Source organism: Papaver somniferum, chromosome 2, assembly GCF_003573695.1.
Source record: "Papaver somniferum cultivar HN1 chromosome 2, ASM357369v1, whole genome shotgun sequence".
Lineage (NCBI taxonomy): Eukaryota > Viridiplantae > Streptophyta > Magnoliopsida > Ranunculales > Papaveraceae > Papaver > Papaver somniferum.
In genome coordinates, this window is record NC_039359.1 from 101147452 (window position 1) to 101163890 (window position 16439).

The 16439-nt window shown below is 36.1% G+C and overlaps 3 protein-coding genes across 3 annotated transcripts; 2 read left to right on the forward strand and 1 right to left on the reverse strand.

Moving 5' to 3' along the window:
* Positions 1-1579: 1579 nt before the first annotated feature.
* Positions 1580-4622, forward strand: LOC113348582 (reactive Intermediate Deaminase A, chloroplastic-like). The gene is made up of 6 exons (XM_026592415.1): positions 1580-1853; positions 2480-2595; positions 2724-2768; positions 3563-3636; positions 3728-3777; positions 4257-4622. The coding sequence occupies exons 1-6, from the start codon at positions 1670-1672 to the stop codon at positions 4349-4351; spliced, it is 564 nt and encodes a 187-aa protein (XP_026448200.1). The 5' UTR covers positions 1580-1669; the 3' UTR covers positions 4352-4622.
* A 3784-nt stretch (positions 4623-8406) lies between these two features.
* LOC113348583 (ubiquitin thioesterase OTU1-like) lies at positions 8407-13057 on the forward strand. The gene is made up of 9 exons (XM_026592416.1): positions 8407-8966; positions 9673-9754; positions 9837-9882; positions 10625-10733; positions 11254-11345; positions 11445-11507; positions 11868-11986; positions 12626-12701; positions 12794-13057. The coding sequence occupies exons 2-9, from the start codon at positions 9690-9692 to the stop codon at positions 12848-12850; spliced, it is 627 nt and encodes a 208-aa protein (XP_026448201.1). The 5' UTR covers positions 8407-8966; positions 9673-9689; the 3' UTR covers positions 12851-13057.
* A 175-nt stretch (positions 13058-13232) lies between these two features.
* LOC113348584 (serine/arginine repetitive matrix protein 2-like) lies at positions 13233-15442 on the reverse strand. Its single transcript, XM_026592417.1, has 2 exons — positions 14935-15442; positions 13233-13661 (listed from the first exon to the last, which is right to left on the reverse strand). The coding sequence occupies exons 1-2, from the start codon at positions 15270-15272 to the stop codon at positions 13562-13564; spliced, it is 438 nt and encodes a 145-aa protein (XP_026448202.1). The 5' UTR covers positions 15273-15442; the 3' UTR covers positions 13233-13561.
* Between the last annotated feature and the right edge of the window lie 997 nt (positions 15443-16439).

Below are 16439 nucleotides of genomic sequence, written 5' to 3' on the forward strand. Positions count from 1 at the left end.
TATTTATTCATTTATTTTGATAAATCAATTCAATATGTTTCATGAGAAGAATATGAGGAAGAAGAGAACGTCAATGTCAGCAGCAGAAAATTGGTAGTAGATTTCTAAGGTGTGCATTGAAAGTTGAAAACAAGGATTAGATGTTTACCCTGCTACTCCAGAATTGTTCTTCATCACGGAAATTCTAAGATCTGCTAATTTTGAATTTAGGGTTTCTGTGATATCATGTGATTTTCGATTTAAATTCGATTAATTAAGTTTGTCGTTGAAGTACTAACATGTTGCAAATCTGATTAATCCGGATCTGTGATGATTGTTTGATAAACGATGGTCTCTACGGTGGCAGTCCACTAGTTCGATAGAACCAGAATATAAAAGGGTATTTTTGGAAACTCAAGGTCCACCTGTATATTTTGGTCCATCTGTACAAATATGGTGACTCAGCTAACTGGCTTTTGACGGAATATGTAACGAAAGGAGGTTTTGCTAAGTTGATCTCTATAGGGGAGGTAACTCAAATTATGATCTTCGTCGGGGGAGATAATGCAAATTACCCCGGAGGTATATTAGGAAAATGATCTTTTTTGCTAATTCAAAGTATATAAATGATAATGGATATGGATGTCTTCATTAATCATATTCCAAATGAGAAACAAGTCATATATGCTTTAACCAAAGAAGAAATCATCGATGGAATTAGACAAGAAACAGAGAGAGATGTTTCTGATGATGACAATATGGAGATACCAAAAATTTCATGCCAAAAAGCTTTAAAAATGCTTGACAAGTTGAAAATGTCCTGGTTTCAACAAGAAGGTGCCCATAGTAATGAGGTATTATGCATCTACAAATCAAAAGACGAGACAACAATCCAAAAAGTTAGATCCTTTTATCAAACAATTACAGATAAATATTTTATTTTATCTTAAATTTTGATGCAACAAGATCTATAAATTTCCAATAATGATGATTATATTAATATATGGAGGTAAATTCCTTATGACGGGACTATAAAAATCTATTAATATTAAAATGTAGAAGTTATTACTATTTATAACTGGCCCAAGTTGGGACTATAAATTTTTATTAATATATAGAGTTTATTAATATATGGAGTATCAATATATGAGGTATCAATATATGGGATTTTTACTGTATATATATAGAAGAAGAAAAACAAACATTAACTCCAAAAATTTAAAATATATCAAAACTTAGGAAAAAAATACATCGTTTACTTTTATTCCGTTTATAATGTTTCAATAAGTACAATAGGTTTTCCAAATATTGTAGGGTATTCCCATGGCTTTTTTTTTTTTTTTTTGTTGCAGATTAAAGATTTTATTGGGTTTTAAGGTTATAGAGTTTTTTTATTCATTTGTTTTTTCAGTGAAATCAATTATCAAAGATTGCCCGATATTTCGTAAGTAAAAAATAGATCCGTGCACTGGTGAAAAACTAGTCTAATAAATCTTAAAATTTTATTTCGGTTGGTAAATCTAACACGTGTTTATACATTACGGGCAGGGACAGATGATAGTGGGCTAAATGGGAAGAGTATCCGGAGCCAGTGTTTAAAACTTAAAAAGTGAAGGGAGGAGATATCGAGACTGAAGAGCATTTCAGAGAGCAGGTTCAACTAAGAAGAACAGTAAAAACACAGTCAGAAATGGCCTGGTCTGTTGCAAAATCCTTCTCTGCACCAGCAATTGACTTTAGAGCAATACGATCTAAGGCTCCTCTTGCTGCTAGTTTTGGTTGTGCATCATTTGCAAGCTCAAACTTATGGAGTTGTTCGTCAAAAACTAGGTCAAAAACCTTTGCTTCGTTAAGTGCTTCTTTAACTGATACCAGTAAGTGGTCTGAACTCAGATTAAGATTCAAGATGTCGGGTTAGGTTAATTGCTATTTAGAGTATTAACTTGACATGTGCATGCGGGTATTAATTTTCCCAATCTTTACTGAACTTAATTACTTGCACACAAAGTGTTTGTGTTATGTTCTAAACAAATTCAAGATATTTTAGGTAACCAGCTAAAAGATAGGCCCGTTTCCATTTTTAGGAAAGTCATTAACCCTAGTATGAGAGTTTCCATATGTCAAGAGTTGGTGATGATAGAGGGCTGCCACACTTAAATCAAGATATTCCTCCCGTTGGTTTGTGACATTAACAATTTCATCTCCGATCTTTCAAAAAACAAATTGTGTTTCTTTTGTTCAGCCCTTTTGTTAGCAGAGGAAACAAGAATTTCCTGTTATAGAAAAACTCATTCTTTTCTCAAATCTACTGAATTGTTTGTGTTATACTTCTTATCTTAAACACTGAAACTTAATGGGTATGTTCAAATTGGGTCTTACCTACCACCATAAGGATTACTATTCGTCTGTTAATACCGGAAATTGAGAGGATTACTATTCGTCTGTTAATACCATAAGGATTACTATTCAAATTGGGTATTTGTCTTTTTTTTTCTTTTAGGTAAGAAGGAAGCAGTTCAAACAGAGAAGGCACCAGCGGCATTAGGACCATATTCTCAAGCTATCAAAGATAATAATCTTCTTTTTGTATCTGGCTGTTTGGGGCTTGTTCCCGAGGTTTGTTATGGCATCCTTGCTTTTGTTTGTCTTTGCATCTTGAAAACCTAAAATTTTTTTGTTTGGTTGTTTACTCTGATAAGTGTACACTTTTACCTATTGATTTTATTTGTACACTTTTATTGTAGACTGTAAAATTCATTTCAGATGGGGTAGAGGAGCAAACAGAACAGGTATATGTGTCAACCAACTCAACCCTAATAGTTTTATTATAAATTTCAGTAGATAATTAGCGAGTTTCACTTGTAAAAGAAAGAAGGGTACATGATACTAAGCAACAATTCACTTAGTTGTTTACATGGTCAGAAATTCAGAATAGAAAGAACTGTTGGTAGAGATGTTGATTAAATCATTGATTTGTTAAACTATTGTTAACTAATAGTTGGATTGCACTATTGTTTACTTCTCGGCAATTACTGTGTTGGTTTATCAGTTTTCACTGGCTGTTTCCACGAGGTGTTCTTCCCCCCCGGGTGTCCGAGGTTAAGTTTGTGTGGCAGATTCTGTGTCTATATTTACCTAATACATCCAAATGAAAGAAAAAAAATCTTATTTGTTAGAGTAGAATACTGTTCTGTTGAATCTTAAACGTGGAAAATTGGATACCCTTATAAAAAGTTGGCTTCAAAACTTGGTCCCTCGTTCATCCTCTGCAACTAAATGACTTCTCTGACTTCATCTCTTAATTAGTTAACCAAATTTTAGGTCGTCATAAACTTTAATCCTTCCTCTTGAAATATCTTCTCTAATACACTTTCACAAACTACTGCTTGGTGTTTACACTTCGAGTTTTGAAAAAAGAAAAATCGTATATTTTATCCCTAACAAGTAAAAAAAAGATTGATGTTATTCAAATATGTCTGCTAGTATAATAGAGGTGAATGGAGTTAATGGAGCTCAGCAGCTCTTGTTCTGATAATTTCCAGATACAAGCAGATCAATTGACAGATTCATGTATTTCTAACAGGTGCTCAAGAATATGGGAGAAATATTAAAAGCTAGTGGTGCAAGCTATTCATCAGTTGTTAAGACCACAATCATGTAAGTTTGGTCTATTCTGCTGCTTGTATAAGCCTTTCAAGGCATGAAAGAAAAACTGATGGACTAATTGTGATGCATGTTTCTTTTTCAGGTTGGCTGACTTGAAGGACTTCAAGAAAGTGAACGATGTGTATGCAAAATGTGAGTTCTACTGATGTCTATTTCTCATCTTCTTTTAACATATATATATATAAAGGTGAAAATCCCGAGAGGTATTGGAGAGAGTACATCTGCAGGTTTTTGCGGCAGACCAGTTCCTCTGATTCACATTATATGTACTAAAGAAATAAAATGTACTGCCTAGGTCACATAATCGCGCATACCAGGTCCTGCAATTAAGAATCAGGAGACCACACTGACCTTATTTTTTTCAAAGTTGCAATTGAGATTCTGCACGCTTTAGTATCCCTTGAATAGAATTGATAGGAACAATAACTGAAATAAATTGGTCCTCTTCTAAGAGTTGTTTGTTCTGATTCTTAATGTGTATGCTTGTAAAAGCATTAAAGTACTAGAAATTGGAGATAGAAACCCAAGAACCAACTATTCATGTTCCACACGAACACCATATCATTACTTATTTGACCTAAATGAATGTCTCATTCTATTGTATGTGACAGATTTTCCTGCACCAGCACCTGCTCGTTCAACATACCAGGTTGCAGCTCTACCTTTGGATGCTAAGGTGGAGATCGAGTGCATTGCTGCACTCTGATTTTGGTTTTGTTCTACCACATCAACCATCAAAATAAGGCTTCAATGAGCAGTCAGTCACGATCTTATAATCAAGTGTATCCAAGACCATTGAGTTTTTTTTTGTTTCGACTGACCTCAACCTTCGACAGAGTATCATGAGCTTGGTCTTTTGGTTTGTGTTTGTACTGTCTCCGGGACAGAAATTTACTGATGAGATTAATGGAATCAAATTAAACTCTTTATTCTTAGCTGATTAAGCTCTTTTTTGGTATGAAACTCCTATTAAGTCTTGTTGGTCTTATACCCTTTTCATATGTTATGCTGTTCTACCAACATGAAACTTGGAACACCTACCATTCCTTTCACTGTATGACATGTCTATCTTTCGGTTTGTATTTGTTTGCGCTGTCTCTCGGATAGCATGATGGGCCAAGTAGTATGTAACGATGACATTGCCTCGTGAAAATTTGAAATTACCAAGTAGTACATTGTGATTTTATAAAGAGCTGGATCAGCAGAATGGCGCCCCTCGAGCTGATTCTGCTGTATTCATCACATACTATTACTCCACTACAGATCAAGTAAATCAGTATCGGAAGTCTAAGTATAAGACACTGGTGAAACTGCAGTCATCCCTCCTAGACTAGCTCTCTTTGAGGTTCTTTACCATCTCTCAGCCCAAGAGACCCTTGCATCTCTTACTACTGAATGTCTGTTCCACTGGGATCAGTTATCTTGTCACTTCGCCGGTCAATGAGAATAATTAAGAGTAAAAACAGACACTACTTAACTCAACCAGGGAGGTTGGTTTGGTTAGGTTAGGGTTTCATTATAAATAGACTGTCTGTGTTCTCTTCTTCATCTCTTTCTTTCATTTCTGTCACTCACTCACTCACTCACTCTCAAATGGCTCCAAACAGAAGATTTCTTCGTGTCTTTCATTCATATCATTCTCGTCTGGCTCGAAACAGAAGATTCGTTCCTCGAAATGATCCTGCTAACAAGACCACTTAGAGAGTTTGGACTCACCGTGAAGAGATTAAGCTTCTGAAAGCTATGAAAAGATTCGGTATAAAGGGCGAAAAGGGAGAAGTTGGTGATGTAAATGGATTCTGTGAGCATATGAAGAAGGCCCTGCGTGATTCTTCTGTTACCCAAGCAATCTCAATTGTATAAGAAGATGGGAAAATTGAGAAAGTGGTATCATCAAAGACTTTTGGCTGAACTTTCTGAGGATGACTTTGACAAGGAGCTTCTAAGGAGGAAAATGTGTGGTGAGAGATCCTCAGAACTTTTGAAGGAATTGGAAAACATACTGGAGGCAGAAAATGAGCTCAAATTAAGATTCTCAGAACTTACCAAGGAGGCGGAAAACTTACTGGCGTCACGAATTGAGGTCAAATTAAGGCGTGCTGCCCTGGCTCGTGAGATCAGGGCGGCGTTCCAAGTTCATCGTGCCGCTTGATGCTTTGGAGGTCTAGTTTGTTGCTTTTGGCTAGTAGATATATATATATATTCTGTTTATTATTAACCTGTTGGAGTAGAGGTTGGTCCTCTGTGGTGCTTGAACATTGCTCTTAGTTCTTGTTGTTTAGCATTTTCCATAATGATAAGTTACTTTGACTATGTTTGTTGCCGTACAACCCTCGTAGTGTATTGCGCTTTCAATACTCAAGCTTGCTTTAGTTTTTGTTTCTTCAAAAGTATTTCGCAGGGTTGTTTATGTTTTCCATACTATATTCAGCACCTACATGATCACATATATGCATTGCAGTTGTGTGCACGCATCTTGAATTACAATACGTGCTTGTGAAACTACTGCATTAACCTCTATTTCGCTTCATGATCAATTGCTTTACACAGAAATTCATTGCTTCAAACCCCGTCTGTGAAGGTGAGTTAGATGAGATTAAGTACCTTAAATCCTTTCCTTCCACAGCAAATGGATTCAACTTTGCTGAGAAGGTGAGTTAGATGAGATTAAGTACCTTAAATCCTTTCCTTCAAACCCCGTCTGTGAAGGTGAGTTAGATGAGATTAAGTACCTTAAATCCTTTCCTTTCCTTCATAATATCCACAGCAAATGGATTCAACTTTTTAACATTTAACCTAACAACACTAATACGGTTCTGATATGCAATGCACCCAACCAACTGCATTAGAAATTTCCCTAAATCCTTTCCTTCCACAGGCTGTTTAAGCTGCAATTTCATAAACATACATCACCAGTACCTCTTCCTCCAATACAAACTTGTACTTTATCTTAACTCTCTCTTTGGAAACCCAGTCTTGTGGTCCATATGCAGCTTCCGTATTGACATTGATGAGCTTTTGAATATATTGTTTCTTAAATGAAGATAGATGTGACCCAATTCCTGATTCTAAGTATACAGATAACCATTTCTTGTAACGACGATAAAAACATGCAGATGAATGGAGACGATCTTTTAAATAAATTATGGCATTCTTTATGAGTTCAGATTAACCCACTTTGAATGAGAAGCTAAGATGGAACCAGAAGAGAACCAGAAGCCTCTTCTCCATCCAGGGAATGTTTGAATGACCACATCTTCTTATATTTTTGAAAGATACGCGAAGCAGCAGTTAGGCCTTCGCCCAATGGAGTGTCCACTACCTGTGAAATTTTCACTTCCGATTCCACAAGATTCTTTTTCACATCTGCAGGTTGAGGAGCAGACTGGTTCCAGTGATTCACATTATATGAGTAAGTCTCAGTTAACTAAAGAAACAAACTGTACTGCCTAGGTATTATCCTGCATAACAGGACCTGCAACTAAGAGTCAGGAGGCCACACTGACCTTACTTTTTCAAAGTTGCAATTGAGAATCTGCATGCTTTAGTACCTTAAAATGGAATTGTTAGGAACAATAGCTGAAATAGAATTGATTCTCTCCTAAGAGTTGCTTGTGCTGATAATAACATAATAGAAATTGCCAAGAACCAGCTATTCATGTTCCACCTGAACACCATGGCATTACTTATTCGTCTGTAAAGAGTGACACATTCTGTTGTATGTTACAGATTTCTGTGCCAGCACCTGCTCGTTCAACATACCAGGTTGCAGCTCTACCTTTGGATGCTAAGGTAGAGCAACTATGAAGAATAGGCTTCAATGAGTAGTGATCTTATAATCAAAGTGTATCCAAGGCATCATCGAGTTTTTTGTTTTGTTTATTGGACTGAACTCAACCTTCGACAGAGCTTGGTCTTTTGGTTTGTGTTTGTACTGTCTCTGGGGCAGAATTTTATTAATAGTCATGTTAAACTCTTTCTCTTTAGCTGATTAAGCTCTTTTTGGTATGGAAAGTCCCACAAAGGTCTCTTTGGTTTATACCTTCTTCATATGTTATGATGCTCTATGGAGCTTGGAGCACCTACCATTCTTTCCACTGTATGTCTATCATTTTGGTGATATGATTTTGATCCCCTCTTGGCTTGGAGCCCAGAGATGGTCTTGCCTTCACCCTATCATAATAATATGACCTCTTTGATCCCCTATTGCCATAGGGTTTAAGGTATGTTCGGACGGGGTTTTACTCCCGCCCTGGTAGTGAGCATGCTACCTCAGACGACCATGAGTGTTGCGGCCATCATAACCCGCCGGCGTGGTCTGACCGCCTCAGCGTCCTTGTTGGAACCAAGGAGAACACTCTTCGGCTCAACCTGCCGATTGATTAGGTCGGCTTTCCCGTCTCGTAGTGTTAATCCGTCTCGTGTTTAAGCAATGATCCGTCTCGATTTTTAGACCGTATGCAATTGTTAAGTCTATTCCACTTCCCCGATGACGTCCCTACCAAGTGCCTCCACCCTAACCGATGATGTCCAATCCGGAACAGCGGGTCCGGGCATAGCCAGCAGGCGGCTCTTCGAGTCGGACCGGTCAACATCAGTTGTCGGCTAGTCGTTTTCATTATAGGGGACAAGCTGATCCGCCAACAAGGGATTGGATGCCCTTGCTTGCAAAATCTATCCCCATGTAGATTGAAGAAAAGAAAAGAAAACAAGGAAAACAAAAACTTCTAAAATTTTGACGATACAAATGAAGATTATTGTATTAATGAGCAATAATCTCGGAGAGTGATCGTTTTTGACTATACGCGATGTTTAAGATCATTGGACTACTCTGCAGTGATCTATTCCCATCTCGATATCATATCATTTTGGTGATATGATGTCCACTCTCAACCATCCCCGAATGGGAGACGATAGGAATCCACTGTCTCACGTCTCATACCTCTAAAATTATGGGCAGTGACAAATGGCTTATCCAGGGCACTAGGAGATCCCAGTTCTTATGCAAACAAGTTGTAATCTAGGCGCCATAATCAATCATTGAATCAAGGGATAAATTTTACCCTAAATTTTAATGGTAAAAGAAACACTTTTTATGGCAAGGTCTGTTGATACTTTCTGGGTAAAGTAGAAAGACGCAGCGTTTTACTCAGAGAATATAGAAAAGATGGCAACGAACTTTTAGAGAAAGAAATGAATATATTTACTGTATATACAAGAGAAGAGAAGCACCAACTTCACACGCTGTTTCGCCTCTCTCTCTCTCCCTGAGACTCTCAAGATCGTCACGGTATCAAGATTCAAACTGCATCTAGTTTCTGGTAAACACAAATTCTCAAACACGTTTCCTTCAATATATTTTTATTTGTTTCTAGTCTTTGTTTATTATTGTTGCTGAATCATCTTCTCTCTTTTTTTTTTTTCATATATGTTTTGTATGTTTAGATCTGGATGTTATAACTCGTGATTTTTGGTTTCATTTTGTTTTTCTTGGGGAAATTTTTAGGTTTTCATCACTCTTTTTCGTTCTTATCAAGGGTATTTATTTTCCCCCTCAAGATGTAATTTTTTTCTTCTGTTGATTTGATTTGCTGAAGAATTTTTGTCCCGGTTTTCTGCTTCTAGAATGATAGAGGATTGCGGTTTATAATTGTGTAATTAATAATAGTTGGTGTTGCTAAATTACTAATTTGAATTTTCACAATTTGCTTCACTGAACTTGATCAGTGTGTTCTGTTATGAGCATTGAGCTTCTCTTTTCGTGTAAATAAGTACTTTTGGGCTTATACTATTACTTAGGGTTAGAGTTTCATTTCCATTTGATATTATGTGATGCAGTTTTCTTGAGGTGGGATTATTGTTCAGTTTGTTCTTCTTTTTGTTTCGTCGGTCAACGAAGCAATAGAACTTCAACTGTTTAGGTTGTCGAGTTTTATGGATTTAGCTTGAGAAATGGACTTCTCAATTCACCTGAAATGATGTAAAAGTTATAAGGGCTAATGGTTTCGTTATTGTTACAACTTACAGGCTATTTAACATAAAACATGGAAGGTATTGTTGTCAGAAGGGTTATTCCCTCAGACAATAGTTGCCTCTTCAATGCAGTCGGGTGAGTATCAAGTCGTATACTCATGAATTACGTTAGATTTTGTAAAGCCGGTTTTAAGCTCAATACATTTCCCTATTTGCAGATATATTATGGAGCACAACAAGCATAGAGCTCCGGAGTTAAGACAGGTGATACTCTGCAATTTATGGCTTTCATTCTTTACATTGTGTACAAGCAAATTAAAAGTTATTCTTCATTTTTGTTTATTTTGCATAGCTACTTTCAAAGTTATTGAATTTGACCCTGGGGGTTGAATTTTTAAAGTAGGAAATATAGTTGAAATTAAACCATGACTTCATGAGCTTTGCTCACATATCTATATCAACTGTTATTGAATAATAATTTGCATAATCGGGTTCTGGTGATAAATTTACCACCATTCATAAGATATATACATTTCCTCCTGTATTAATGCATTTTGTATGAATTGTGTTCTTGTCGTTTGGATTTCGTCTCTTTTAATTCTTAAAGCTAAATATAGATGGATTATAAAAGTTCACCAATATAGTGTTTAAGGCAACTTTCAAAGTTTCAGCATTTCAGTCCTTTTGAATGTGAACATGTAGAGCATTCAAAGTTAAGCTTCCCCGTTTATGGAATTTTCCCTCTCAAATAGTCCATTTTCCGCATTTTACCTGAAAGAACTAAACAACTGTATAGCTCATCGACTAGACAGTGATAGGGATCAGAAAAGGAAAGAGAAGAAAGAGGGAGTTGCTCACAGTTAGTCATTTTGTGCGTCTTTTATGATGATCTCTTCAGCATTATGGATAGCCGAAAACATATAGAAAGCTTCATAGGATATTATACTGTTCATCTCTTTCGCTTTCATTGATTACATGGATATCAGTAAAATGTTATTTTCTAAAGGTTATAGCTGCGACGGTATCGAGTGATCCTGCAAAATACTCAGAGCCGTTTCTTGGAAAATCAAATGCAGAGTACTGTACCTGGATCATGGATTCCGAGAAGTGGGGAGGTGATTCTCATTTACATTTTAAAATTAGGATTCAAGATTTCGTAATGTCTTTCATTTACTTGTTTGGTGGACTGGATCTCGTATGCATGTAGTTGTTATCATTAATCATGTGTAGGATAATATATGTGGAAAAATTGATCAATTCCATGAAGGCTATTAAGCATGATCCACCATGATTTTTCTTGTGTTTCTCGAAATATGTGCTGTCCAAGTTACAATTATGATAATTTATGTGTCAGATAAGATGAAACTGAGACAAGGCAGTTGGTCAGTTCAATTGTCTCTTCTCTTATTGTTTTCATAACTTACATTTTTTAACTGAAGTTTAGAAAATGACTTCACTGGGAGCAAAAAGAACTTTCTGTTTTCAGTTAGATATATTTATGACTCGGATACTAGCTGTTAAAATCAGCTGCAGAAAATTATTATGAACACTAGGATGGAAAATTTCTGAAGAAGTGTGTTTGAATTGTTGTTCTTTAAAAATATATTGATAAGTGTATTTTTCTGTGAAATGAAGGTGCCATCGAGCTTTCGATATTAGCAGATTACTATGGACGTGAAATTGCAGCATACGATATCCAAACCCTAAGATGTGATTTGTATGGCCAGGTCAACCTTTTTCCAAGCCTTTTCAGCTCATGTATATGATAATATTTGGTAGTATAAACAATAATTATTTTCTTTGTTACCTATTGATACTTGCTACAGGCTATGAATTACTCAGAAAGAGTCATGCTTATATATGACGGTCTGCATTACGATGCCTTAGCGGTATGTTTACTGTTGGTTAAACTTATTTGTCTACACTTCTGTCTTTTGAACATGCTTAAGTTGGATGTCGGAACACGAATTGCATTTATAACCAATTGATTTGACCAATTAATAGCTGTTGAATCTTCTGATAATGGACGATTGACTAGAAGAAAATTTTGAGAAACAGCTAGTTAAGACTACTAGTCTATTGTATTGGATACCTTGAAAGTATAAGGTCATATTGGTGGTTCTTCGCAATTTGTTGTCTTGCTCGACTGTTCTGTCTTCTATATTTTTTCCTAATGGATAAATATTTTTCCAAGCATACTTTGTCTTTTGTAGCCTCTTGCTTGACCTTGTTATATCCTGTATCAACAGTTATCTCCATTTGAGGGAGCCCCAGAGGAGTTTGACATGACTGTATTTCCTGTACACAAAGATAGGACCATTGGGCCAGTTGAGGAGCTTGCTTTAAATCTTGCTAGGGATGCTCAAAGGTGAGTCTTCACTGTTCTTCGAAACATTTTCCTAGTACGTTTTTCTTTTTGTTCTTGTGCTAATACTTGACTTTTGGTACAATCACGTCTTTAGTGCAAACAATTTGCACGAAAAATAGAAAACATTCTCAATGAACATGCTATCTTATAAACAATTTCACATATAATCCTGGACTTCATAATAAACTGAATAAGCAGATATCCTGTTACTAGTATGTATAACAGGAAGATATCGTCTCTATGAAGTCAATTGCTTTGACCTTGCATTTTTTTTGAAGTATAGGATCTATGACATTAGTTTTCAGAAACATTGTTACGTTTTCATATTAAATCAAAGGAAGAAGGATAACAGTCGCGCCCACTTTTAAAATCTAAGTCAGGTTGTAGCTTCTTAGATTCAAGGTATTCCAGCTTGTGGATGATTTGTGGAGACAGGTTCAATAGGGTCTCCTGGATCTTTACAATATTCTAGTTTATGTTGGCCTAATTATTTGTGCTAGTTCGGTTCATTTTTTTGTACATTTAGGTCATTAAATCCTTGATGCTAGTAGTTTATCTCTGCTTCACTCCTTATTCATGTAACCACAAACCTTGAAGTCACTAGTTTTTTGTTTCAACCATTTTTGTTGGGAACACTAGGAAGAGGAGCTATACAGATACTGCAAACTTCACATTACGTTGTGGAGTCTGTCAAATTGGTGTCATGGGCCAGAAGGTACTCAGTCACACAGGAATCTCTCTCGCACTCTCTCACCGTCTGTCTCTGGCTAATTGATTCTTTTCTAATTATCATCAAAAAAATTGCAGGAGGCTGTGGAACATGCACAAGCAACTGGGCATGTCAACTTTCAGGAGTATAAATGAGAACAGATAAAACAGCGAGAAAGACGAATGTAAACCTTAGAAAATCCATTCTTCTCTTGGTGATTCTTCCCATATCTGTACTTATTGGTTTATTCATTTATTTTAACAGATGGGGATATATTTACAAAATGTAACTTCAACCTGTTGATGTTAATGTGATGAAAATGTGCTAGACTATTTTGTGAAAGATTTTTGTTTTCATTATTACACAGCAAAGAAATCCATCAGTGTTTGTTTTTTTCAAGTAATAACCATAGAACAGAAAAATTGAATCAAAACATCTACAAAATTGGTTTGTAATTCTAATTCAACATAGCTTTTCAAACTTGTTTCTGGAAGGCTTCCTACCTAAACCCAAAATTAGTAATACAGGAGAATGTTCTAAATTGTAGAAACCACTTAAAAGAACAAAAACCATTGGCAGTAAACAAATATGTAGAATTTGGAACTTTCGGAAGAGACTGAAACCCAACTTCCTCAGTCAAAGAGACTGAAACCCATACCGTAATCACACAAAAAAGCCATCAGTTCACTCACTATCTCTATTTACACACAAAATAATACAAATTTCTGAAGAGTTCAAGCAAATAACAAAATCTCATTCTGATCCAAAAGATTCATTCTGATCCAAGAGATTCATTCAGAAACATATACATCACGGCTAATATCTTCATGCACAGACTTGGTCAACTGGATGTGTGTCCTACATGGCTACATCCCATCAACGTTAGTTATGCCAAGGGCAGCCCTTAATGTCTCCATCTGTCTCTCCTTTCTAGCAGCAATTTGATGGGTCTGAGTATCCGAAACCCTGAATCAAACACAAGTAAGTGCATAAAAATCAGCAATAAGATGACAGAAATCAATCAACAAGAGAGAATAGTTATTTCTCTTATCATATACAGTAGAAATGCGTAAAACCGTAAACAAAAATGAATTCAGAACATACGATCGAAACAGTTCAGCACCCTTACTTATCACAATTGTGTCCATAAACAGTCTATATTACAAGAATCCTCGGAGAACAAAGAAACCACCAAGAAATAAAAACACACTTAATAACAAGAGAAAGTAAAACCTGTAACTAAAACTGATGAATAGCCGTTGATATCAACCGCAACACAAAAAAAACTAGGCCAAAATCCTCTAAATCATCTGCATTCGCATTAAGGCTGCTCCATTAAATGACTCAACCTGGTATGAGGTATTCTTATAAGCTATAACCTAACCTATAAGCTTAAGTGAAACCTACATGTTTTTTTCTACGTAAGCTCCTTTTGACTAAATTTCCATGAAATCCACGATAACCCAACCTATAAGTGAGATATCCAAGTGTTCCCAAGAGGGCCAAATTGTGGTACTTATGCAAGACTTTCAAGCTCGGTAATGGCACCTAGTCAACCACTCTAGGTCTCTAACCATATGACTTTGAAATGGATGCAGGACAACTGAATACTAACCCCATAAAGTCAATTACCAAGTTAATCGCAGAAACACAATCCTAAACAACAAGTCACGCCACTAACTTATTAGGCGCTCCTTCTACTATAGGTATAAGTATGCTCAGCAATTTCAAGTGTGGGCTCTCTATCCCGGTCTTACCTATTTTGAAATGGATGCAAGGCAACTCAACATTAACCAACCCCATAAAATTCAACTGCTAAGTTAATTGCTGAAACACAACCCTACATAACAAGTCGCTACTAAGTTGTCAATAGTTGTGTTTAACCAGCCAACTTGAAAACTTTCTGTAACCAGTTCTTTTACTAGAGTGAACTTCAATTAAAAGGTTAGGCCATAAGAGGGATAGATCTCATAAAAGAGACATAAACATAAAAGGTTTACTGCATCTATTAGAACTTTCTCTAAATCTACTTCATCAATATCAAAGGAAAACCTAAAACAAGTGACACAAATTTCAGTTTAAAATTCATCTACAATATGCTTTGGAACTATTTCAAACACACAAAAAGCTATCCACCAAAACTATCTGCACTTCCTAATGGGATTAATCGAGTCAATAAAACCTAAGTAAAACCCTAAATAACAAGCACAGATAGAAGGAAAGAGGGAGAGATGAATACCTGGTTGTTGTTTTGTCACTTCCAGAGATGCTTGTACTTTGAGATTGCTCTTCCAATGATTTCCTTGCTTCATCAAGCTTCTGAGAAATCTCATCATCAGTATAACCTTGTTCAATCAATTTATCTTCCAATTCAACCAATTTGAGTTGAATCTGACGTTTTCTATCATGTTCAAGAATATCTTTGTTTGCCCTTTTAACACCACCAGTTCCTTGATCACCTTCGAATGCTTTTGTTTCTACTTTCCCAGTCTTTGGTCTTACACAGAATTTGTTTGTTTGTACATAACCATTTGATCCTGAACCTCTTGGTGTCTGCAACCCAATCCCGTTGTACATATTCTTCTGATTTTATTACTCAAATAGTTCTTCTAGAGCAAAAACAACACAGCAAATCTATTGCGATAGATAAAAAAACTGAAACCCAAACACTAAATTGATTGAACGATGACAGTAATATTTATCGGACTAGGACATGCTGATAATAAGGAAGAATTGGGCATACCTAAATCTTTTTAGGCATACAAAGCAATAGTCCTAACTTGGGTGACATTATAAGGGGTACCTATGGATAGTTCAATTACCTATATGTCCTTAAATCTTTTAAATTACTAATCTATCCCCAATCCTAATACAAAAACCTATAATCAATAAACCCAAAATCAGTTTCATTCACCTTCTTCTTCCTCTCCACAGCAGCCGAACCCGTTCATCTTCTCCAAAAAAAAATCATCGCATCATAGTCGATTCGTGAAAAGTTAATCGACGATTAAACTCATCTATATAATGGGTCGTCGTAAGCAAGTATCTCGTTCTAATCGATCAATTGAACAACCTGTTGAAGAAGAAGATTTAGAGAGTGAAGAAGAAACTGAAAATCAACCACAAATCCAACCGGAGGAAGAGATTGAAGAAGAACGAACCAACTCCTGAAATGAGAATAAGAAGGTAGTTCTACAAACCTATCTCGTATTTGATGTTTTTGGTTGGTATGATTGGTTTAATTCGTCAAAAACATGGTTTGTGCAGTGGTTACAGGGTTGGGTTCGGCGTAAAATCAAGTTTAGATCTGCGCCGAACTGTTGTTCAAACTCAACCCTGAAACTGCATATGAACGATTCGGCTTAAAATGCATATCAGTTTTGCGCCGAACCTAGTGACATAGAGCCTTGTATTAAGGATCGGCTTATTCGATGGCATTAGATTTGCGCCGAATTTGTGTTGTGGAAATTTCATAAATTTTGCATGTGTATAGGATCGGCTTGTATGGTAGTACTAGTTTTGCACCGAATAAATGTTGTTTCAATTTCATAAGTTTTGCATGTGTACAGGATCGGCTCATATGGTAGTACTAATTTTGCGCCGAATAAATGTTGTTTCAATTTCATAAGTTTTGCATGTATATAGGATCGGCTCATATGATAGTACTAGTTTTGCGCCGAATAAATGTTTGAATTCATAATTTTAGGTTCGGCTTATTCGATAGTATTTGGTTGTGAGCCGAAC

Coding starts and splice junctions, on each gene's coding strand:
- LOC113348583 (XM_026592416.1), top strand. CDS start 9,690: ATGGAAGGTATTGTTGTCAGAAGGGTTATTCCCTCAGACAATAGTTGC. Junction 9,883..10,624: donor GAGCTCCGGAGTTAAGACAG/GTGATACTCTGC, acceptor TATTTTCTAAAG/GTTATAGCTGCGACGGTATC. Junction 11,987..12,625: donor CTTGCTAGGGATGCTCAAAG/GTGAGTCTTCAC, acceptor TGGGAACACTAG/GAAGAGGAGCTATACAGATA.
- LOC113348582 (XM_026592415.1), top strand. CDS start 1,670: ATGGCCTGGTCTGTTGCAAAATCCTTCTCTGCACCAGCAATTGACTTT. Junction 1,854..2,479: donor TGCTTCTTTAACTGATACCA/GTAAGTGGTCTG, acceptor TTTTTCTTTTAG/GTAAGAAGGAAGCAGTTCAA. Junction 2,596..2,723: donor GTTTGGGGCTTGTTCCCGAG/GTTTGTTATGGC, acceptor CTTTTATTGTAG/ACTGTAAAATTCATTTCAGA.
- LOC113348584 (XM_026592417.1), bottom strand. CDS start 15,272: ATGTACAACGGGATTGGGTTGCAGACACCAAGAGGTTCAGGATCAAAT. Junction 13,662..14,934: donor AGTGACAAAACAACAACCAG/GTATTCATCTCT, acceptor TGTTTGATTCAG/GGTTTCGGATACTCAGACCC.